Source organism: Varanus komodoensis, unplaced genomic scaffold, assembly GCF_004798865.1.
Source record: "Varanus komodoensis strain SLA01 unplaced genomic scaffold, ASM479886v1 scaffold39, whole genome shotgun sequence".
NCBI lineage: Eukaryota > Metazoa > Chordata > Lepidosauria > Squamata > Varanidae > Varanus > Varanus komodoensis.
This window is the reverse complement of record NW_025335922.1, coordinates 2,008,617-2,032,130: the sequence shown is the minus strand read 5'-3', so window position 1 is coordinate 2,032,130 and position 23,514 is coordinate 2,008,617. Positions and strand designations below refer to the sequence as shown.

At 44.4% G+C, this 23,514-nt stretch overlaps 1 protein-coding gene across 1 annotated transcript; it reads left to right on the top strand.

Annotated features, from left to right (window-relative positions):
- Nucleotides 1-350: 350 nt before the first annotated feature.
- On the top strand, nucleotides 351-17,378 carry NCF4 (neutrophil cytosolic factor 4). The gene is made up of 10 exons (XM_044441298.1): nucleotides 351-547; nucleotides 2,846-2,930; nucleotides 3,543-3,696; nucleotides 6,762-6,832; nucleotides 8,735-8,862; nucleotides 8,995-9,052; nucleotides 11,102-11,200; nucleotides 11,762-11,892; nucleotides 12,982-13,047; nucleotides 15,615-17,378. The coding sequence occupies exons 1-10, from the start codon at nucleotides 516-518 to the stop codon at nucleotides 15,823-15,825; spliced, it is 1,035 nt and encodes a 344-aa protein (XP_044297233.1). The 5' UTR covers nucleotides 351-515; the 3' UTR covers nucleotides 15,826-17,378.
- Nucleotides 17,379-23,514: the final 6,136 nt, after the last annotated feature.

Sequence of the window (23,514 nt, the reverse complement as noted above, 5' to 3'; positions counted from 1 at the left end):
AACCCCTTTCAAATGCTAAGAAGTGTTCAACATTGAGTGTAATCTGGCTTGGAATTTATTCACTTCCTGCCACATATGAGCCATTTACTTCAGAGTGGAATGGACAAAAGCTGCTCTGTGTGTGTGTGTGTGTGTGTGTGTGTGTGTGTTTAAGCCTCTCTGTAGCCTCCATCTCATAATATAGTATTTCTCAGGAATTCATCTTTGTGTTGGGTTTTACTTTTCTTCATAAGGGAGAGCATTTGTGACACAGGGTTAACTCACACCAGAAGGGCTTTCGCTTGCACTTCCTCAATCAGATGAGGGAGGGGAAGGGAAGGCCAAGAAAGGACGTCAGGAAATAGAGAAGCATCAAAAGGGCGGAGGGTGCCGAAGCCTTGCCAAGGGTTCACTGCTGCAGGCCAAGGCAGAGACGGGAGCTCAGGCGCTCTCCTCAGCACTCCTGGCCCAGCTGCTGGAGGTGAAGAGAAGACAGGAAAGGAGGAGTAACCCCTTTGGCTCTTGCACTGTGAGAGATGTTGCTTCCCACGCAGCTGCGGAGTGAGAGGTAAGTCTCTGAGATGCATTCCTCTGGGTGCTTCAATACTGGCCTTCGTCTCAAAGGAGCTGCTGGGTATATCGATGGGATGCAGCTCTGGTTGCTGTGAGAGTAGGCATTTGTGTGTGGGGCCTGCGGTTCAAGGGGATTATATCATCTCTCCACCCCCCCCCCCACACCATGCACACTGTCGGCCAAAGTCATTTCCCCACCTGAGTTGTGGCAAATGGCACCCTTTCCCCAGAAGTCATTCTACCAAGGCCATCCCCCGGCCCTCCAGCAGTGGAAAGGCCATAACTAACCATTTGCTTCCTTCTCGTGGCACTAAAAAACTGCTGCCCGGGGCAGCCGCCTCATTCTGCCTGCAGGAGGGCCAGCCCTGCACTCATTCAGGCCACGCACATGCATGCATTCAGGAAAGAAGCGTGCTGGCAGGAGCAACTGCCAAGAGAGCTTCAGCTACAGGGTGGAATAGGGTTACGATCATGATAAAAACATGGTCCTTGCAGGCACCAATGATCCACAGACTTCTGTCTTGATGCTGGTCAAGGTACCTTGTCCTCCCCCTGATTTTTTTAATTAACAACTTTTCTTACGGGCATCTGGAATTTTTGTGAAGAACTGGGTTCAACAGAGCTGTGTAGTGCACTTGAACTTCACCTCTGATTTGCATTCAGCCTTTTCAACATGCTGCTTATCTTTTCCCATGACTCCCATGGCAATCAGTTGAGGGTGGTACCCAGGAAACTTTCTCAAATTGCCAAATGTGTCCAGAGGCCCAAAAGACTGCAAACCCCAGCTCTGTGATGACCAGATACAAAGGTGGTACCCTAATAGTCTAGAAGAGGTTAGCAAATATTTGTATTTATTAATACACCCGCACTCTCCAACTTCGCAATAAGAAAATACAATAATATATGATTACAGAATTCAAATACATCAACAACAAAAACCCTCTCCTATTTCACCAGAACTAATTCAGGAAGCAGAAGGGATGACACAATTGCATGCACACAATTACGCACAAAGAGCATACGATTACAGAGTTTAAAATATAGTTTTATATCTACGCAGATTCTCGTACACTCATCCCCCTCCCGCCCCCATCAATTAAAATCTCTGAGGGAATAAAAATTGCTTAACCCACCATTGCAAGAGCACGAACAAGTGTTTCTTAACCTGTCATTGCAAAGAGCAGGAGTCATGGCCACTTAGGCAGAGTAAAGCAATCAGACAGCTGATTTGGGGGGCACGAACAGGCAGCAAATTGTTAGCCTTTCCATGGATTATGGTTGCTTCTTTACTGCCAGGGAGGTGGAGAGGGAAGCCTGCAATTTTGGCACCAAGTACCATTTGCTGATTGGGCTCAAGCAGAAAAATGCCTTGGGCGGGCCCTGGGAGGAGCCTGGCATCTGCCCAGCCTCAGGAGTTCAGCGTGTCATTCGAACCTTGCCAGTAGGGACAGCTGGGTTTTAAGATGTAAAGAAAAGTGAGTGGGGGGTATAATGTGGTTTTGAGGACCAGTATAGTTAATATCGACGATGCCACAGTGCTAGACTGGCACCTCTATTCAGTGCTGGCTCCAGGTTTCTCGAGGCCACTGGGCAGGGCGCCCTGAACTGGCCCACTGGCTCAGGCAGCCTGCTCTCTTGCACTCTGCTGCTCTTGCTCCTCATCCTCTTTGGCATCACTGCTCCCAAGGACTTGCTTAACTGGCAGAGAGCCAGCAAGCAAGTGGGCAGGGCAAGCGCACCTGCTGTTTTTCCTGTTCTTCTGCACAGTTGCCTTGGTCAGGCAGAGATCCATGGAAACCAGTTTCTAAACCATTGCCCCAATCTTGTGGAACTGTTTTTTTGAAGCTCATCAGAATATGACAATGTTAGAGCAAAGGCCATGCAAGTTTTGATGAAAACCCTAACGGCCTACTTTGCCCAGCGTACTTTTTTTCTGTCTAAAACTGCCTTTTTGTGCCTAACTCACATAAGATCATGTCATTATTCTACAGGGAAGCCAAACACTGTGAGTCTATGTGCAAGCTTTTGTGTGAAAATTAGAGCTGTTTTATCATGCAGTCCTATCCATGACTGCTCAGTATGATGGTCTGTCCATTTCCATGAGGCCTACTCTCAGACATGGGGGTTTAGATCTGCAGTCATAATTCTTTGAACAAGCCCAGTTTTTATAGTCTATTATCCATATATCAGTTCTTATGACTTTATTAGATTTTTAATTCAGATGTAGGTGGAATAAAGATCTATTGCACCATGATCATCTCCAAAATAACCATCTCTTCATTTTGTCTTTCAGTGATTTTGACCAACTTCCAGACGATGTACCTGTTTCTGCTAATATTGCAGATATTGAAGAAAAGAGAGGTTTCTCTAGTTACTTTGTAAGAGAAGGAGTTTTCTCTTGGATATTGATATATGCTATTGGAGGGATAGGAAAGGTGGAACTAGAGGAAAAGTTGGCATTACAGAAAATGGCATAGCTGTTTCACAAATCTGACATTTGTCATTGGAAATAAAATTATTTCCTAGCAGTAGTTTTCATAGTAAACACTGAATTTGTGCTGACTGACTTGCAGCAGTCTATCTGTAGACATTTTGGAACACACGCGAAATGCTCTTCAATCTTCAGCTGGAAACCAGAGATGGCAAGCGGGGGTGGGGGGTGAGTACATGAGCACTGCGTCTGAATCCGGGCTACACATTTTTATTATATCATCAGCACTGAATATCCACTTTTACTATATCATCGTGAAGAAAGTAACAGGAAGAGGGCAACAGCGTACATATTTGCATTTCCCTGTATTCCATTGCCCCTGCTGAAGGTTGATGGAGCTTATATTATGCCAGACTGCCTGTGCTTTTAACCCACCCATGTTTACTCTGGCCACAACTCCTCTGGGTAACAGGCAGAGATCTTACTTTGTCATGCTTTCGGAGATGTTTGACTGGAGGATTCCTGCCAGAAACTCAGTTTGTGCCTTCTTCTCTTTCAGGTATTTGTGATTGAAGTGAAAACAAAAGGTGGGGCCAGGTATATGATCTTCCGCCGTTACCGTCAGTTCTATAACTTGCACAATAAGTTAGAGGAAAATTATGGAGCAGAAAACAAAAACAGCCGCTTTAATTGCACACTTCCCATCCTGCCAGGTAAGCCACAAAGACCTTCTGGTCTAGCACCTGAGTTTCCCCCCAGCTTCATCTTGTAATTAATCATTCTAAGTGGATCAATAATAATGGAATTAAGGTTACAAGCACAGCTCCATGTACGCCTTATCTAAAAGTAGGTAATAACATATGAAAACAGAGAGGGAGCTACATCGAGTCACTCCATCCCTGATATCAGGTGTGCCACATGGCTCGGCCTGTCCATGTTCCTGCATATAATGCAAAGGCTTCTCCTGCAGACATCTGTGTGGGTGCTTAGGGTGACGCTGCATTACATGCGCCATCTCGGGGGCCAGTCTGCATGGCACACTTCTGCCCTTGCTCCTATGCTGCATCACTTGCCTTTAGATAATGAGGTCACAGGGCTTGTGCAGAAGCTCAAATGGTCATAACTCTCCGATGCTCTTAATGGTGTTGGGCCAAGACACCACAGTCCCTCAGCTGAATTTTGTTATGTATTTATTTTGAAGCAAACAAACAAATAAAATTAATAACTTTTAATGTAATCTCCCCACCCCTTTGTTACTTTTATAAGTTCTGATGCTTACTGTGTGTAGCTGCTTTGAACTTCTCTGCTCTTGTGTCTTCAAGGCTGATGCGAGTCATTGTAAACCAAGGGTGTAGACAGAGGATCCTAATTTTGAGGATCCTAATTTTGGGGATCATTTCTGTGCAGGATCAGTGCTTCCTACCCAGAAGTGTGCAATGCTTCGTTCCAAGCTCATCTTCCACAATATGGTCATGGGCTGCAGTGCCCAAACAGAAGAAAAGGGTGCTATGCTCTGGGTGCAAGGGACTTTACTCCTCTTCTTCCCTGCCCAGGTCCTAGATAGGCAGCTGCATAAGAAGAATCAGAACTGGCCCGAAAAGCACACTTCAGTGCATACAGGACCAAAAACAAAGCAAGGACTCAGTAGCAAGTCCTTACTGGCTCCCAACAGAACCTTCCTCAAGGCAGCTTCCACGCTCCAAAATGATCCTCAGCTTGCTTGCCTGGTTCATATGTTCTCAGACCCACTTTTCCCTATGGTGAACAAATGCTAACCCAATTTAAATACGAAGTGCAGATACATACGATCTAGGACACTGACATCAGCAAATGTGCTTTTATAAGTCCTGCCCTGAGATATTTTGCAGCCTGAAACAGGCCAAAGATTTCCCCCTCCTCTACTATAAAAAGCTTCACTGTATCATGCAGGCACCAGTTCCCATCTTGATTATGCCCACACATACCTGGGCACCACCTGAAACAGGTGGCTTTACCTTGTAGCATAGCTGGGCCAAGCGAAGATGCTACGTCACAAGGTTCTGATGCTTTCATGTGGTGATGCTGCCTTCCAAGCCTTTCTTCTCCTCATTAGTTGGGCCTCCTCTGGAATACGGCATCCAGTTCTGGGCACTGAGATTGAAGAAAGATGCATAAATAAATAAATAAAATTGAAAGAGTCCAGAGGAGGGCAACAAAAATGATCCAGGGTTTGGAAACACTGCCCTGTGAGGAGAGACTGAGAAAACTGGGCATGTTCAGCCTTGAGAAGAGAAGACTGACGGGGGACATAATATCCCTCAAAGGCTGTCACAAAGAGGAAGGTCAAGATCTCTTCTCTCTAATACCAGAGTGTAGGACATGGAATAATCAATTCAAGCTGTGACAACTTAAATTCAGGCTAGATATCAGGAAAAATTTCCTCACTGTCAAAGCAATACAGCAGTGGAACCAGTTGCCTAGGGAGGTGGTGGGCTCTCCCACACTGGAGACATTCAAAAAGAAACTGGACAGCCATCTGAGTGGGATGGTGTAAACTGGTATCCTGCAACAGCAGGGGGTTGGACCCAGTGGTCTTCATGGCCCCTTCCAACTCTACTATTTTGTGATTCTATGATCTCTTAGGGCAATCCAGTGCCCCCTGAACTTAGAGGCTTCTGCGTATCTGATGGTCAGAGTGAGGCAAAGGAGTGGACATCTCCACCACTGCTGCACCTTGCCCTGTACATTTTATCTGGACAGCGGCTTTTGGCCATCTAGGTAAACACCAGAACGGAGGAGGAAGAAGGCTGGGGCACCAATAGGCAGCCTCAGCTTCCCCCATCCCTGCTTCCTGGAATGTCCCTTTCCCCAATCCTATTTCCACTCTCAGTGAGACAGCTGGTGTGGCTCTGTGTGCTGGGTGTGAGTGGGATGGAGTTGGGGCTTGGTCATCAGATTCTAATGACAAAGGACCTTGTCCTAGGGTTCCAGGGAATCCTATGCCCCCCATGATGTCATTCAAATATAATAATAAACCATAGGTGGTTGTTGTTACCTGCGAACCAGGGGTTGTTCATGGATTTTTTCACTAGGCTATAAAGGTGGTAGCCAAGAATAGTAACTGCCTTCTATCAGCTTCTGTATGTGCCGATCCTGAAGAACCACAAAAGCATTTGAGATGCAAGGAGGAAAAAGATGAAAGAGGAGGGAAAGAAGCAACCTGGGGATTGAGAAAAGAAACCTCAGTTTGTTCAATCACCTGCCAGGCAGGCCTCCAGTAGGGCAGAAAACTGTGGGTTAAATAAACCACCAGTTAGTATTATGGATGATCAAAGCCCATAAGACATTCCTGGCTGACTTCACTGAATTAGACATGTCTATAGTAAACTCCCCATTCTTTCAAAGTCTGCCATCAAACAAAGATCCACAGCTACCTACATATCACCATTTCATTTGTCTGTAGGAAATCTGATTTCTCTCTGATTTCTTTTATTTGAAGATACTTGTATGTGAGTATGCAGGTGCATGTACAGAGTCGACCTCTGTTTTTAAAGAGTACCTACACTGCAAACATTCCATAGCAAAGAATGGTAAGGACTGCCATCAAACTAGAGTTCTGATGATTCCTTGGAAGAAGCTGTGAGAGCTGAATTAGTGCAATAGCAGTAGAATTTATATTTAACATATAGTTCTGAAATAAAAAGTCCCTTAGCAGTCTAACTTGCTGTATCTTTTTCTTCTGCTTTCTTTCCATGGCAACACACCTTCAATTCTCTTGGTTTATTTTGGTGCTTTCCAGGAAAAGTTTATGTTGGTGCAAAGAGAGAGATTGCAGAAAGCAGGATCCCTCTACTTAACATGTACATGAAGGTAAGAATAATTTTGATGTTGTAAATGTGTAGTCACTGCCACTATTATCATGGACTCATTCCGTGCCAATCCATTCACATCGGTGCAAGCTAAGGACACTTTCACACATCCAAATTGTGGCCAAGGATGCGTACACAAAAGTCAGTAACCCAGCTGTGCATAGCTCTGCTACTTGTGATTTGTTGGTGCTTCATTCAGCCCAAGATGAGAAGCTTCCTAACTGCAGAGGTGTGCACAAGAGCACCGATGCATTCAGTGAACATATGAGGAGGAAGCAGAACCTCATCTCTTAGCCCCTCCCCTAATGCTGATGCATCTGTTGCCCAGCCATGGACCTCGAAGCAGCCACAATCACAGTATTAAGAAGAACGGAGCTACTCATGTATGGCTTTATGTGCACAGGGCCTTTCTCATTAACACTGAGCATGAGCCGCTGTTTGAGTGGCAGTGGGGTGGCCACCTTGTGAATCTCCTAAAGAGAACATTCATCATCTAAAACAAGGACAAAAGAAGTTACTGATGTGCATAAAATGTGAATATGCTAGCTTGTGTGCATAGATTAATAATCAGAAACATTTATTATAATTTAAAGTAAATACAGTATCTTTCACCATAGTGTGGGAGACTGTGAGCCCAGGTGACTTGTATGTCTTACTCAGCTGGCTGTCTGAGCACTGTTGACGGGCATCTTTAAGGTCTAACTCTTCTTTCAGATGGTTCTTTATCCTTAAACCTGACATAGGCTGGAGAGTCCTCTGGCAACTCTTCAAATAGAGGTCTATAAAATAGAGCATCTTGCCATCCAAAGCATGACCAGCAGGCCTATTTCCCTCTCACAAGTGTCATGAGCTGGTGTCTCTTCCTCACATCCTCTCTCCTTTTCCCTTCCCAGCAGATTAAGATGAGATATTTCTAATTACAGCCTTTTAATATGTTAAAGCTAGTCAACCAGAACTGGCTTTGTGATACAAAAAAGGTAATGTAATAGGGATGCAGGTGGCGCAGTGGTTTAAACTGCTGTGCTGCTGGGCTGGTTGATCGAAAGGTTGCCAGTTCGAATCTCCACAACGGGGTGAGTTTCCGTTGCTCCGTCCCAGCTCCTGTGCAGTTTGAAAGCATGCAAATGCAAATAGATAAAAAGGTACCACTTTGGTGGGAAGGTAACAGCGTTCCGTGCACCTCAGTGTTTAGTGATGCCGGCCACATGACCACAGGGACTATCTGCGGATAAACGCTGGCTCCCTCGGCTAGGAAACAGAGATGAGCACTGCCCCCTAGAGTCAGGCATGACTGGACTTTAATGTCAAGGGGAAACCTTTACCTTTTTAAAGCTCTTTAGCAAGAAGCACCCATCAAGTTAATGAGCCAACTAATTGCAGATTAAGTTCTGCCCTTGTCAGAAGTTGATCCTGAACTGAATCCCCATCCTCACTTCTCCACCAAATGGAGTTAGCTTCACCTTCATAGAAGTCCCTGCTACTTGTGGGCCAGAAGACAGGAACAGTGGATATTACTTAATTGACTTGCTCTCTTGATTTGTTATTAGACAACTGGACTTATTAGGTTAAATCCCTCCTCATCTGATCTTCCTTGTTCCACTATGTTTCCTCCAAACCAGAAGTGGTCTGGTTCTCACTAGCCACTTAGCTTATCTTGAAGTTTGCTGGCTTTAGCATTTCAGCTAAGAATTCCAACCTGCTTCTTTTCCAGCTCATATTCAGAGTCTCAGGCATCCACTCTGGAATGCTGAAGTTTGGGAGAAGTGGGCCCAGACCCTACACATTGTATATATGGGCTGGAGAGGGGATGTCTGAAGAGCCCCTGATGAATCTACTTGAATAGAATGTAATGAGAGAGACATTCTCCTATTTATATCCTGCTCACTTTTTTCTTTGGACACAGAAACTGCTTAGTCTACCAGCTTGGGTGCTGCTAGATGAAGATGTCCGACTGTTTTTCCATCAGTCAGACTTTGACAGTGAGCAGATACCTCAAGGGCTGCGAAGGCTTCGCCCACGCACTCGCCGTGTGTAAGTATTTCTTTCCCAGACTTTGCCAAATATATAGTGTAGTCTTACTTGCCTGTAATTTTAATACCTTTGTTTCTTAATGTATCCTTAGTGAAGCTTATGAAATATTGCTCTCCCTCTTCTTTGTGACAGCAAGAGCATTTCTCCCCAAGAACCTGGCTTTGACAGACTGGCAGCTCCACGGGCTGAGGTGGGTATCTTATTCAGCATGTCACTTGCTATACAAAAGACTGCATGGTCAGGAAAACAATTTTTTGAACATGCAGTCATATATTTGTAAAGAAATTGTTTGTCAGAACACTGTCTGGGTTAGGGATGTTGGAGAAATCCACATCAGGCTCAAATGAGTTCAAGTTTCTAAGACTCTGGCCTGAAAATTTCATATTGGATTGACTTTTCCCCAGTCTGTGAACTTGTGGACTGTTTTTCAAAGAATCTTAGAATAGTAGAGTTGGAAGGGGCCATAAGGTCAGTGGGTCCAACCCCCTGCTGTTGCAGGGCACCAATTTACACCATCCCACTCAGATGGCTGTCCCATTTCACCTTGAATATCTCTAGTGTGGGAAAGCCCATAACCTCTCTAGGCAACTGGTTCCACTGCTGTATTGCTCTGACAGTGAAGAAACTCTTTCTTATATCTAGCCTGAACCTGTGTGTAATTTTACACACAGATAACTAAAGTGGACCTACATGAACATTTTTTCCATATGCTAAAGCATGAAAATATGCATTTTGGGGGGATTTGTGAAGTTTGTGTGAATTTGCACATTTGCAGAAATGCAAATTTGCACAATTCCAAATTTGCATTAAGGCATATGAATAGATTTTCACAAAGTCAGATTCTGCCAGTGTGTGGATAGCAACATGAAAGGCACTTGACAATCCATGAAATGCAGACAGAACAGTTTGTACAGCATCTGTGCATCCTTACTCTGGGTCAGCCAGCCTGGGCAAATGACAATCTGCTTCTCCTTCATTTCTGAGAGCATATTAGAAATGGAGGGGAGGTAAAGAAGCACAATGAAGGGATTTATCCCTCTTGGCAGGGATGAGCAATGTTGACGAAGTATCTAATAACTATTAAGGAAGAGCAGATCAGTCTATTTCTGGTGCATGTTGTATTCACATATGTTCATTTTAAGTCTGTTCTGCTTGGTTTCCTTTCCACATTAATCTCTTGTTACTTGCAAGAACATGAACAATGAAAAAGTATGTGAATACACATTTTCAAATGCATTTTTCATAGAATACACCCCTTTTGAACACATTTTATCTCAAACTGAAACCATTTCAGATGTATATGTTAAGCAGGTCAGAATTTGTAGGGAATGAATTCCTCAAGTATCCCTAATAGCCAAGGAACTTCCTAGGAAGACCTGTCCCCTCTAAAACACTCTGTTTTCGCAATATGTATGCATAAACAGAAGGAAGATCTGCCATATGTGTTACTTAAACCCATACAAAAATTAAAACTTTCAGTCTTGAAATTACTGATGCTTAGGGCTAGTGCCTTCACGTTTAAAATCATGATATACTGCCTTGTGTGCTAGTCTCAGATGGAGTTGGTGGGGGGGTCAACTCGAAGGTGGACTGACTGATCATATTCTTTCAGAATCATATTACAGTTGCCATTAGTGTTTCAGGAGTAGATAGTTTTGCAGTGGGGAAACACTCCCCTGTAGCTGCATGGGCCTTTGCTAGGGACAATGGCCACTTCCACACTGAAAAAAGGACAGAAGAAAACACACGTTTGTGTAGGCTAAATGTTGTAAATGTGTATTGGCATAAGCTCTGAAATAACTCCTATAATTTAAATAACAACCTCGTCATCCCCCTCTAGTGGGGAAGGCTGTGAACTGTGTGCTTGCTCAATCTGCTATGGAGGTGCTGTCCACCTCCAACTGTCCCACTTCAAGAGAAGTTGCTGTCTCTTGATGGGCAACTTCAAGGTCTTTGCTCTACCTCCTATGGTTCTCCATATTGGGCCTGGACTGGAGAGCCCTTAAATGGAGTACATTTGGCCAACCTCGTCTTTGTAGTGGGATGGACGCCAGCTACAGGCAGATATAATGGATTCAGGTATTGGATAATCAAATGTTGGCATTGATAATCTAAATTATTGGACATTTGTACTACACCTTCAAAGAATGGGAATTATAGGTATGCAGCTGAAGCCTAGCTAGGATCCAGTTTTTCAGCTCTGCCACTTTGTTTTCCACTGTTGGGTTGTTTCTGATAGGCGCTGTTCGATTTTACTGCATCCACTAAACTGGAACTGAGCTTCAAGAAGGGAGACTTGATCTATTTACTCAGCAGGATCAACAAGGACTGGCTTGAGGTAAATATAAAGGCCTTATCTGGTCATATACATCACAAGTCTGAGTTGTGATATCTGTCCAGCTTGTTTAGAGCTCCCTTTTAATCAGGTGGTGTTTTAATTTCATTACCATTACTGCATGGATAGAAATAGCACCAGATTCTGAGTGATAAGCTGGTCTGGAAGCACTCCTGAAATTGTTCCAACTCATCCAAACGGTTGTTCCTGGGTCTGAAACCATAGCAGTGATGAAAGTAGCTAGGGGTTTCACTTGAGGGCAGGGGCTGTTACTTGATTGCAAATTATCCTCCACCTAGCAATGTAGATGATACTATTGGTCTAATGTTACTGACAGCTTCCTTGTTCTGCATAGTTAGCCTCTGCGTGCCAGGATTTACCTGGTTGCTACCTTGTTCTTCTGAGGCTCATTTCATAGCACAATAGACTCTCTCACAGAAATCTTCTTTGCACTGCATGTGTAACGAGAATTCATGTCCCAGATCTGCAGATAGTGACATTTTGCCATGCTGATCTTGTTGTGGGCCATCCCTTTTTAAATTGGGTGTTCTGTTCTTGTGCCAGGGAACTGTCCGAGATGCCACCGGCATTTTCCCATGTGCTTTTGTGACTATCATCAGAGACCTCCCCCAGGAAGAAGACCCTATCAACTGGTTGCGCTGCTATTACCATGACGACAACGTCAGCACCATCAGGTGAGCCTGCTTGACGTTTGGCATCCTTTCTCTTCCTTGCTGCCAAAGCTCTGAATCCAGGCAGACCCCAGGAGAACTCTTTTGTCCTACTTCTGAGCATACTAGTACCAGTGAGGGATGGATTATTGTGGATCAGTTTAATATTTATGTAGCCCTATCAGCATGCATGTTGCTTTAGAATGTACACAGTGACACGTCTGTGCGCCAGAGAGCTTACAGTCTAAAATTCGCTAGAGGGGAAGCACCAGGGGATGTGGAAGGAAGTAGAGGGAGGGGTAGGTAAGAATATGAATGGAGATTCCTTGGGAGCTATTGCAGTGCATCGGCCGCACTAGGGACCAAGCCTTCCATGGTTTAAGTCTTGCCTTTGCCATGAATGTAGTTGGTGGTTTTAGTTGCTTAATCTCATCATTTGCAATATGAGGGCTAATAAGACTCACCTACCCTGGCCAGTGATTGTCCCAGTTCAACTGCCACCATGAGCCAAAGAGCCAGAAGAGCCCTGGCTTGTCATTTATGTATAACATACTTGTTCACACTCGTAGCAGAGACCACTGAACAAACCATACACCTTCTGTCTAAAGTTTGTTTAGTGTCCTGTGTAAAGTAGGAACTTTGGCTTGTCAAGAGAAAGACAAGACAGAGTTCTCCATTTCCATGGAACACCAAACAAACCATGGATATCTCCTGATTATAAAATGATGACAAAAAGAAAGGATGTGAGCCCTGCGACTTTCTGCATGTCCACATCAGCCCAGGTGATGACACTTAGCCTGTTTGCTGCTGCTGTATTTGGCTGGTACTCTTTGGGAGAGCTGGGCTGGGCTGCAAGGCCCTGAACATCAGCCCTAATGCTAAGCCTAAGCTGCACCGTTGAGTGAAGTGATGCACATTACTACCTAAAGAGAGGGGTTGAGGATCACTAAGCCCAGTGTTTAAACTCACTTAATTCACACTTTAGTCATGTAAAATGTTTTGCACCAGAATTCAAAAAGTGAAGGGTGAATTTGCTGCTGTTAGTGTCCTGATTTCCTTCATAGCATTTTTGCCAAGCTAATTTTGTTAATTTCTCATTCATGTTTCTTTCAGGGACATATCAGTAGAAGAGGACTTAAGCAGTACCCCATTATTCCAAGACTTAATGGAATTAGTCAGGTAAAAGCACACACTGATGAACTCCTAGTTAAAATAAACCGAAGGCATTTGCTTTCATGTCCATTTTGCTAAGATCCCAAATTATCTCTGTAACTGTTCCTGAAAAGGTTTGCTTCTGCTAGGAACTGAAATGTTTCCAAGACTGTTTTAACAAAAATGACTGAAAGAGCACCTGCATTCTTTCCCCCCTTCTAACAAGTGTTCTGTTCTCTGAAGCAGGTTATGCTATTCTTCTGTAGAACTTTTAACAGAGCTTGGATGTCTTTAGTTTGCCATTTCAGTGAAGTCTCAGGTGTAGGATACACTCAATCTGCCAGCTCAAATACTTCTTCTGACCTAACCCCACGTGCTGTCCTGATTTGCACTCCACCCCGCCTTTTAGTGCCAAATTTAGCACCTCATTAAACAGATAAATTGATATGTGTGTCCGTTAGTGCTGGTTTTAGTGTAACAGCTTGCCTTCTGCTCAGTTGTCTTGCCCTTCCTCCTATGTCTTCATCAGGATGTTGTAGACTACCGTGCAAATGTGTGTGTGTGTTACTAGCTTGATTATACATATGTGTACCTACTCCTCAAATGTCATGAAGCAAATCTGCTTGCAATGTTTAGTCTTTTGATTTTAAATGTTTATAAACTGGCCACCACTTCCAAACACCATTCCCTCCCCTTCTCTTTAGCTCAGGAGTGGGAAGGTTTTTGGTCCCAAGAGCCTCAAGTGGCACAGGGTGGCAGATTGGGAGTTGTGAACATCTGTGCATACCAGAGAATACACTCAGATTTGCATACATTCATATACATACGTGCAGAAATGGGACCACTGGGAGAAACGGAAGCTAAATCCTCTTTTCTTCCTTCATTCCACAACAGCAGTCCTGAATGCTTTGGGGTCACTCTGCAAACAGGAGGCTAAAGAATACGACCACTATCAAATGCTAAGTGCCAGGAGGATATAATGAAAGAGGTGTTAGGCTTCGACTTAGGAAGTTTGGGTTGGAGCTTCTGCTCAGCCATGAAGTTCACTGGATGGCCTTGGGCTAGTTCTCATCTCTCAGCCTAACTGACCTCATGTGGTTTTGGGGATGAAGGAGGATACTATGGATATCACCCTGAGTGCAAGCAGCCGGGGTGGAGGGAGCAGGATAAAATGCAGTAAATACATGTTTTAAAAAGGAAATGAAGCAGGAGTTCAGTAATCAGGAGAAGATGAAGATGCACAAGCTGCAGACCAGTCACAGTGTGCAGAAATTGAGAAAGGTGTGTGGTCCATGGACAAGAAGGCGACTGGTGGTAACTGACTCAGAAGTAGCCCAACAGCTGCTGCAGGCATGCCAGTTTTAATGTAGCCATAGTTCATGTGTGGAGCCATTCAACCCCTCCTATCTGCAGACAGAGCAAGCAGAAATGCCTTTCTACTGCCAGTCGGATGATCTGATCGATCCGATGGACATAAGGCAGTCTCCAGCACTGCTGTCTTCCGGTGTGAAAACCTAACTGCTGGGCCATTCATTCCATTGTGGGCGGCGGGGGGGGGGGCACACATGCAGCAGGGAATATCTGGTCATCCTACCATATCTTCTTGACTGCTTCCCCAGTTCAGGAAGGCCTTGCAACACAGAAGGAGCTGATGCTTTCAGCCACAGTGCACTCCAAATGGAGACCTCTTATAGGAGCTCAGGCAGGTGCTGATCTAGATGTACAACTCACGTGCATGTAGACCCAAGTGCAGCTGGCTGGTATTTTGCCATGGTGCTGAAACTCCTGTTGCTGCAGTTATGGGGAATGTGGAAGGGAGAGTATTTGACCCAGGCAGTTACCTGGACCCTAGTTCTGTCAGGTTTGGATCTGAAGGCTTGTTGGAGTTGTGGGATCCTGCTGGGGGCCCTGCTCTTCCTTTTCAAATCCAAAGGAGAACTCAGATGCCTGGACAAGGCAAAGCTGGACCTTGACATTCTTCTATGTCAAAGACTGAAGCCTCCAGCTCTCCCTCAGGTTGTTCCTTTCAGGAACTGGCAGAGCTGGAACCAGGATCCTTTTGCGTTATGTCTGGCTGCCCCATGTGGTAAGCTCATGGGACTGCAGTTTGGAACATCTTCCAGGGACTGAAGCATTCACAGGGGCGGCCATCCAGGCTGGCCCAGGAAGGGCTAGAAAAAGCTTCCAGTCTGGGAAAAGAAGATGCCTGAGCAACCCAACTTGCATCCCAGGAAGGGGCCTCTGCATGGGGGGCAGGGGAACTTGAGCAATCACACAGTTGCATCCTCCTGCTCCTTTGGTTTGGCTTTTAACATTAAACTGGGAGTATAAAGAGCATCTCCTGATAGATCGTATTTCTTGAGGAAGATTATAATAGCTGTCCTGCCAATTGTTCCTTTGTTGCAAATGCTGAACTGAAGTCATTTCTGGTATGGACATCAAAGGAGATACTCTAACCTCTTTGTGTGTGTGTGTGTGTGTGTGTGTGTGTGTGTAAAAAAAAAAAAAACAAAGCACACACCCTGGATATGTGCTGGCCCATTCTTCTTGACAAGAATCTGGGCATAGCATAAATATCTTTCTTATTTTACTAGGCGAGAATTTAAACGGGATGATATTGCCCTGAATTACCGTGATGCTGAGGGAGATCTGATCCGTCTACTTTCGGATGAAGATATTGTGCTCATGGTGATGCAGGGCAGGAGCTGGCCTTTTGAGAAGAACATCTTTCCATGGAAACTGCATGTTACCCAGCAAGATGATTACAGTGTCTACAACCCAGCAGGACCTGCTGTCTCAACATGAATAATACGACTGTGATCTTTATGGCCCATGCTGCTTCAGCAGGAAGTAATAGTAATACAACAATGGAACAATGAGGAATTCACCTGCTATATAGATTAAGAGAATGCATTAAATAAATGAAGATTGGTGGCTAGGATTCCTCAGGAATATACAGGCTCTGTTCTTGGATTAGACCACAGGTGGACAACACATGGTCCACAGGTTCCATGCAGCCTATGGAGGCTGCCAGTGCTGCCCCCCATGGGTGCTCTGCCTTCCCAGTTTCCCCTCCCTACAGCTGCAAACAACCCCCTAACTCAGGGGATGCAAGGAGCTAACACCCATGGCTGTATGTAGCAGCAGAACTGGGCCAATGTCAACCCATCATGCAGCTGTTTGGTGGGCAGGTGGGAGTCCAGTTCTTCTGGGGAAAAGGTGTGCAGGGAGGCTGTTGTTCACATGTTCATTTCCCAGCAGAACTGGATCATCCACCAGCCTGCCCAACAACTGACTGTCAGGCTGGCAGCAAAACCCTACTTTTGCTTCCATGGGCTGGTTGCAGTGGAACATGGTAGCTTGGAGAAGTGGGAAGTTAAATCTTCCTTCTCCCAATGGTCAAGATCCAGGATGTTTAACTGTGTGTCAAGACATCCTCCTCCATTCCAGCAACCTGGATCATGATCTCTGGGAGGAGGAAGAGACTTCAAGAGAGCCACTATGCTGCAATGGTCAGAGTGTTGGGCTGCGGAATCTCAGAAATCCGGGTTCTAGTCCTCACTCAGCTATAGGATCCTCATGAGGTGACTTTCAGCCTGTCATCAGCTCTCAGCCCAACCTACATCAGAGGATTGTTGTTGTGAAGATAAAATAGAACTATGAAGCCACCTTGGATTGCCCAAAAGAGGAAAAATGGTGCCATAAGAATAATTTAACCTCTCCTTCACCCTACCAATCATAATTGAAGGTGCTGGGGAATATAGGTGGGAGGGCGGAGGAGTAAATGTGTGGCTGTGTGTGGGTGGGTGGGTGCATGCATGCATGGTGACAGGAGGAGCGCAGCTCCTGGTGGTGGTGGGCCGCCAGGAAGCTGGAATTGGCTTTGAGGATGCTCACCCTGGATTATAGCTAGTCATCTGCTCTGATAATTGGCTCTTTGGATACTAAGCTCTTGTTTTGATTGAAGTTTATAATGTTATTTTGGTATTTATTAATTGATTCTTATGGTATCATAACATTTTATCATGCCATTATATAACACTGTAGTAACAAGATGCTACAAGAACATTCAAACACCTGTGAATCACTTTGAATTTCCCACAATCTAATTTTAGTATTGTGTTTTTGTTATTAGCAATGAGGAATGTCCTTTTGTTCATTTTAAACATGCTGCTTAGTAGCTTCCTCAGGTGGCCTTTTTACTGTTATGCAAGCCTGTAACACATATCTTTATTCAGCTAGCTATCTTTGAAATTCAGAAAGACCAAGCAACCTGGAGTTTAAAATGCAAGGAAATCACTTAAATGCACACAAAACTGTATATAATAGGATATAAAAAGGTATACATTATGTCTGGATATGTGTGCTTTCGTGCTCATTTTGTAATCAAAGAACTGTATTGCAAAATTCCAAGAAGAACAAGAAGTGAAGGAAAACTGCATTCTAGTTCATGTATTAATTCTGGAAGTTCAAGTTAGGCCATTTTAATTACAGTGCAAACCAAATCTCCCAACTTACATTTCTTGTGCTAAACTTTTGCAAATTGTGGAATAAATAGCTTTCCTTTTAGGAATTTGGAACACTGATATGGCACTATGGTTTCTAGTTACTGGATCTTCAATCTCCTAACCTTGTTTTCTGGGATGCAGCCTCCTCTACAATTGAACATAGCTGCCATATGGCTATGCACTTTAATTTAATCTGTACATCTAAATCTGTTATTCACCTTTATTCTCTCCTCCTCCTTTCCCGCACCACCCTGGACACATGGCCTATGAGGTTTCCCATTATCTGCCTTACAGAAGATGGTAGAAAGTCAGTGACAAAGAAAACTTGGAAATACAGTCTGGGTATTTGGACAAGGATTTCTAAATCATTCATTGCATCTAATTCTCTAACATTTCACAGATGAAAATATGAATGTGCTTTTCTCCATGCCTGAGAGTTGCACCCTGTCCCCACATCTTGGCAATTTCTGACTACTCTGCTCTGCCTCTTGACTGCTATATTCATTTACCAATGTTAGTTGTGTACTCCTTTAAAGCAAGAGGGTATGGGTTCATTTAGTTAAAAGACTGTTAGGAAAAAAATATAGACAGAAGGATATCTGGACAGGATGAGAAAAAAGGTGGAGTGTGTGACTGTCCTAGTACTTTACTAAGTTAGCAAATATCAATAACCACCACCCTAATATCCTACTTCAGGATGCTACAGTTTTAGAGGAACCAGTGCACACGGAGGGGCTTCACTCTCTCACGCCAGATGCATCATGATCTCCTACAGGAGCAGAAGTGGCCATGTGTCCAAGCAGACAAGCAACATTAGAAATGCAGGCTCATCTGGCAGCCTGAATCTGACCAGTCTAGCCAAAGTTGAAGTCGTCTGATTATGTCCTGAAGTGCTCCCAGTAATCCTTTGCTGAATATCTCCACTGCTCTTCTATGTATCTTGATCCTTATCCAGCCCGTGAGCTCCTTGACAGTGCAGAATTCTGAGCTACACACCAAGGGTGGCAGGATGGCTAGAGACAAAAGGCATGCCTTCCCATGCAGAGATTTAATTCCTAGAGATTCCAAAGATGAACCTCAAAGAACAACAGTGCTAGCAAATCATGCAAAGAAGACACCAACCTGAAATGCAAAAATATGACTAGTGATTTACTGTACATGGGGACCTGAAAAGGGGGACGTTCCCAGGTGAATACAGACAATTGAAGTGTATGTCATTGGCGTTGGTGTAGTGAACAGGGAGGCAAACATATTGCCCTCCAGATGTCACTGGACCACAGTTTGCACCATCCTTGTCCAGTGTGATGCTGACTTGGGCTGTTAAGAGAAGGCGTCAAGCTGGGCTATATGGCGAAGTGCAGCAGAAGTCAACCTTCAGGGAAAAGGGAAGTTGTTGTTTACTGGAAGAAGCAAAACTACCAGGCATTTCTGGGTGATGCAAAAATTGCTGAGGCATGACTGTAAGTTGTGGTCAGGAAGTGAAACAAGACTGTGCAGGCACTGTAGCTATTGGTCCAGACTCCTGCTGGATTTTGATCTCTGTCTTTCAGAGCTTGCAGCCCCCTGTTTACAATCACGGCATTCAGGACTCCATACGCTCAGCGAGCATCTAGAACCAGGCAGCTGGAAGAACTGGACAGGGCTATCAGATACATTTGATATTTTGGATCGAAATAATTCCCCATCTCTGTGCATCCATCCTGTGGGACCCACAGAGGCCTTTCAGAGTTGTGTTGATTCCATGGACCTGCAAACTATTCTGAAAGCTTTCTGGAATGGTACTGTCAGGACTAAATGGGCTGAAAGCCTGAAACTAATGAGAACAGTTTTGACTGTTAAGATGGGAACCTGCTCTGACCAGGAAACTAAGTTGTTAGCCTTGTTCCTCACCCTTTGCTCTGAAACTTCTCTCTTACTCAGCCCAGTCAATCATTTTGTTTCTGTTCTCATGCGCCTCTTGCAAACTGCCTCTCGGATCCCCCACCCTCCTCAAACTGCCTATGTAATAAATAGATTACAAAAGAATCCTGTACAGAAACCATCTTTGTAGTCTTTCTGGGCTAAATATATGCTGCAAGTATTTCCTGTATGTCTGAACAAATTGTAGTGTTCTTTTGATTGTACAGTCCCAGCATACTTTCATTTACTGTTTCTTGTATACACCCTTGCTCATACAAAACTAAACAAAAATTTCTTTAGTTACAAAACTAACTACAAAAGAAATTAGTTTTGTTTAGAGATGGACTGTGTATGTGTGTTTAACAAAAATAAACATTTAATGTTTTACCAATTTTTAGCCAGTGCTTAATAGAGCAGAGAAAACTCTGATTTCTCTTCAACCTCCGTAGTGCAGCCATGTACAGGGTCCCCCTGCCCCTTGCTCTGCTCTTTGCTTTTACTGTAACAAATGTGCGCTGTTATGGACCAGTGAAAGGTCCATACATTCTGAGAAATTATTTAGTGTACTTTTCCAGGGGAAAGATAAAATTCTCATCCATCAATCAGCAAAGGACAGAGTGCAAGGCACCTGACAATCCACAAAACAGAGTGAGCTGTTCACTTTGCCTGTCATCTTGAGCCATGGTTAAGGAATGCCACCTCCGTCTCCTCCCATCCAGTTCTGGAATGCCTCCTTGCTTTGCCAAGGTGGACTGGTCCTCATACTCTTTCTGAGACATTTCACTATGCAACTTTGAAGCTGCCAAGTCACCTGCCCAACTCGGCACCTCCGTGTCCTCAGCATCTGAGCAGACAGTAACGTGCAAGAACTGGGCTCCCTTGCTGGAGGAAAGGCCAGCTTGCAAAATATTCTGTGGTCTTTCCAGTCCTCTTTCCAGCCAGTCAGACAGATTTTGCTGCTTCGGCACGTTTAATGCAGGAGAGAGATGAAATTGCTTTGTTCCCCCTCCTACCCTGCCAAGCTCATGCCAGCGGGCACAGACGAGCCAAGGGCTCCTAACGCAGAGCCTTGTCTATGGGAGCACAACCCATAAGATCAATGGCATTAATGGCATGGCAAATTTCGTAGGAACAACGATGCCAGGGGGCAGGAACATTTTTTGTTTTCCAGATATTTCACAAGCAATGCCAAAGTCCACTTCAAGTGCTTAGCATTCCATTCTGTTAAAAAACAACAACAGAACAAAGAACTTTTATGCAGAATACCATAATAGGCCATCTTTCTACCAATAAATGTTTCCTTCACGTTTTCTGGATAGGAATGTGGGCACTTCTCCCATGATGGGCTTATTTATTAATTCACAGCGCCATCCAGTGTGCTAGGCACTCTGGAGAGAGTCCAGGTGTAGAGAACAGATCTTTTTTCCAGCATTTGAAGTGATTAAAAAAACCTGGATTTTTATTTTTGTTTTGCTTTCCTTTTTGCTGCTTGAATAATCTTTGGCCAACACCCTAGTCAGAATGCATGTACTGAAAGCTTCCCTCTCCTAATTGCAAACCCCCCAGTACTTATAATCCATGCAAATTTAATTCTACAAGCAATTAGCATTTCTGGATGGCCTGGACATGGATGATGCTTTCTATTTTGCACTGACTCAAACCTTGAGAGAGTGGATGCTTTCTTTTCAGGCTAAATATAATCATGAGAAAAACATGTTTCTCTCGCAAAACAGGAGAAAAATGAGGAAGCTGGCAACAGTAAGCACTAGTTTGGTGATACTAAGTTTTTGGATTCACTCTCATAACCAGGTCTGTGATCTGCACAGAACATTTGTGTCAGGACAGTGGTCCATTTAACCCAGTTCTGCTGACATGAACTGGCAGCAATGCCTCTCTGGTGTTCCAAGTGTGGGTTTTTCCATTGCCTGCTACTCAAGGCTCTGTAAGTGGAGATTCCAGAGATTAAACCCAGGAGCTTTTGCATGCAAAGCAGGCAGGCTGCTATGAGCCCACGGGCCCCCTCCAGACCGCTGGCATGCATGGCAAGTTTGGAAAGCCCAAGCCTTTTACTACAGGGAAATGGCCTAGTGGCACAGTAGCAAAATCTAATGCGTGTCTGCTCAGATGTCCTGTTCAGTTTAGTGGACCTACTCCCATAAGTGTGGAAACAATCTTAAAGGAGGGGAAATGAACTTCCAGAAGTGGGGACCCTTTTTTGGCTCAAGCAAAAAAGCAGGAAGGAAGGGATGCTGAAAGTTGAAGTGGGAGGAGCCATAACCAAGCAGGTGGCTGTGGTAGCCCTGCTCTCCTCCTCTCTCGAGGATCCACTGTGTGAGGCACTGAAGCTCGCCCGCCCCCTCGCTGTACAAGGCTGCTTCTCCCATTTCCTTTGCAGGAGGAAAAGTGCGTCCTTTACCTGTTCCTTCTGGCCACGGTCGGGTCTGTCGTCCTCTGCCTTTCTATCCACTCTGCGATTCAACAGTCAGGTGTCACAATGGTATGGTGGCAGGATACAGGAACTGCAGTGATGCCTGAGACATTCGTTCCGGTTTGTTCTGCATTAGAAAATGGAAAACTGGCTTTCTTCACTCATTTGCAAAGGAGTAATTTGCAATGGAAATGGCTGCAAGCCATGGGAGAGGCCCTGATGGACTTGAAAACTTAGGTGAGCGAGGATCATGAGGGCACAGTAAATGCCTTATGTAGCAAAGCCTGCACGTGAATACCCTTCACAAACACTGCATATCCCTTTCATACCATGAGCCGCATGTGTGCACTCATGTGCATACACAAATATGCACACGCACAAACTTTCTGCACACATTGTATAGGCAAGGATGAAGGTCTGCCACATCCCCAGCAATCTTACACAGAAGCATAGGGCCATTTCCTTAGGGTGAAAACCTATGCTTTTATAGACAGGGGAAATTGTAGACAAGTCCTACAATTCCCATAGTTCCCTGGGAAATGTTGGGAGTCATGGGACATTTTCTGTCTGAGCATCTCCAGGACTGCAGAAGTAATTGTTTTATTGAATGGATTCAGACAACATGATAAACTACACTCAAGGGCTGAATGTGGGCTGTCATTGAACCAGGGGTTGTTATTGAAATGTTGGTTATTGTGCTATCTGAACCCATCTCAGGTAACAAACCATGGTGAACATGCCACAATTCACAAGCCCAAATCAAACCATTGGTTCTCAACATGGGTGGTTTGTGGTTAACAAGCCATGGGGTGTTAGTGCAAGATTCAGATGACAAAATAACATATTTCAGCAACAACCCACAGTTAAATAACAACCCATACCGGACCCTTGAGTTTGGCTTATCATGCTGTTTCAGCTAAGGCAATGATGGGTTTATTGTTGTTTTTACTTTTGCAGAACAGAGCAGTGTGTTTTGCTCATCACAATTGAAACTAGGATCTGCCATTTTCAAGAGGAAGGGCTCTGCTCATGGAAGATCCCTCAACATGGTTTTGGAGATCCCCACTCTCTCCCAACAATGTTCAGTCAGGTCTTTCATCTCTCTGTGTTGTATTTTCAGGAGTCTGGAGGTGCTGGGCTGGGATCAAGTGGGTGGGGAAATCCACTTTCACCGGAACAGCTGATTCAACTGTATCAGTTGATCATCTGATCAACCCCATTTCTCCATTATTCACTTTGGTTGATACATATGCTCAACATTCCAAAGATCAGTCGAAAACTCATTAATGCTGGAGAACTACCTTTTAAATTTATAACATACAATTTATAACTGGGCAAGCGAAACATGAATCATGATGGGGTCAGCTGATCTATCACTAGATTCACGTTTCTACTTGCAGGTGCCAGGACTATCGGACATAATATGGCTGCAGAAAACCTGAAATGGACACAAATGGACATCCTGATCTGATCAGGAAATTATGTTGTCAGCCTGTTCCTCATGCACACTTGCATACATACGCTGATGTATGCCTGTTGTGAAACTTTTAGCTCCCAATCTAATCCATTCAGCCATTTTGCTTCTACGGTCATGTGCCTCTTGTAAATGGCATGCGGGATCCTCCACCCTCCTCAACATAGCTAATACTTTATAAAATC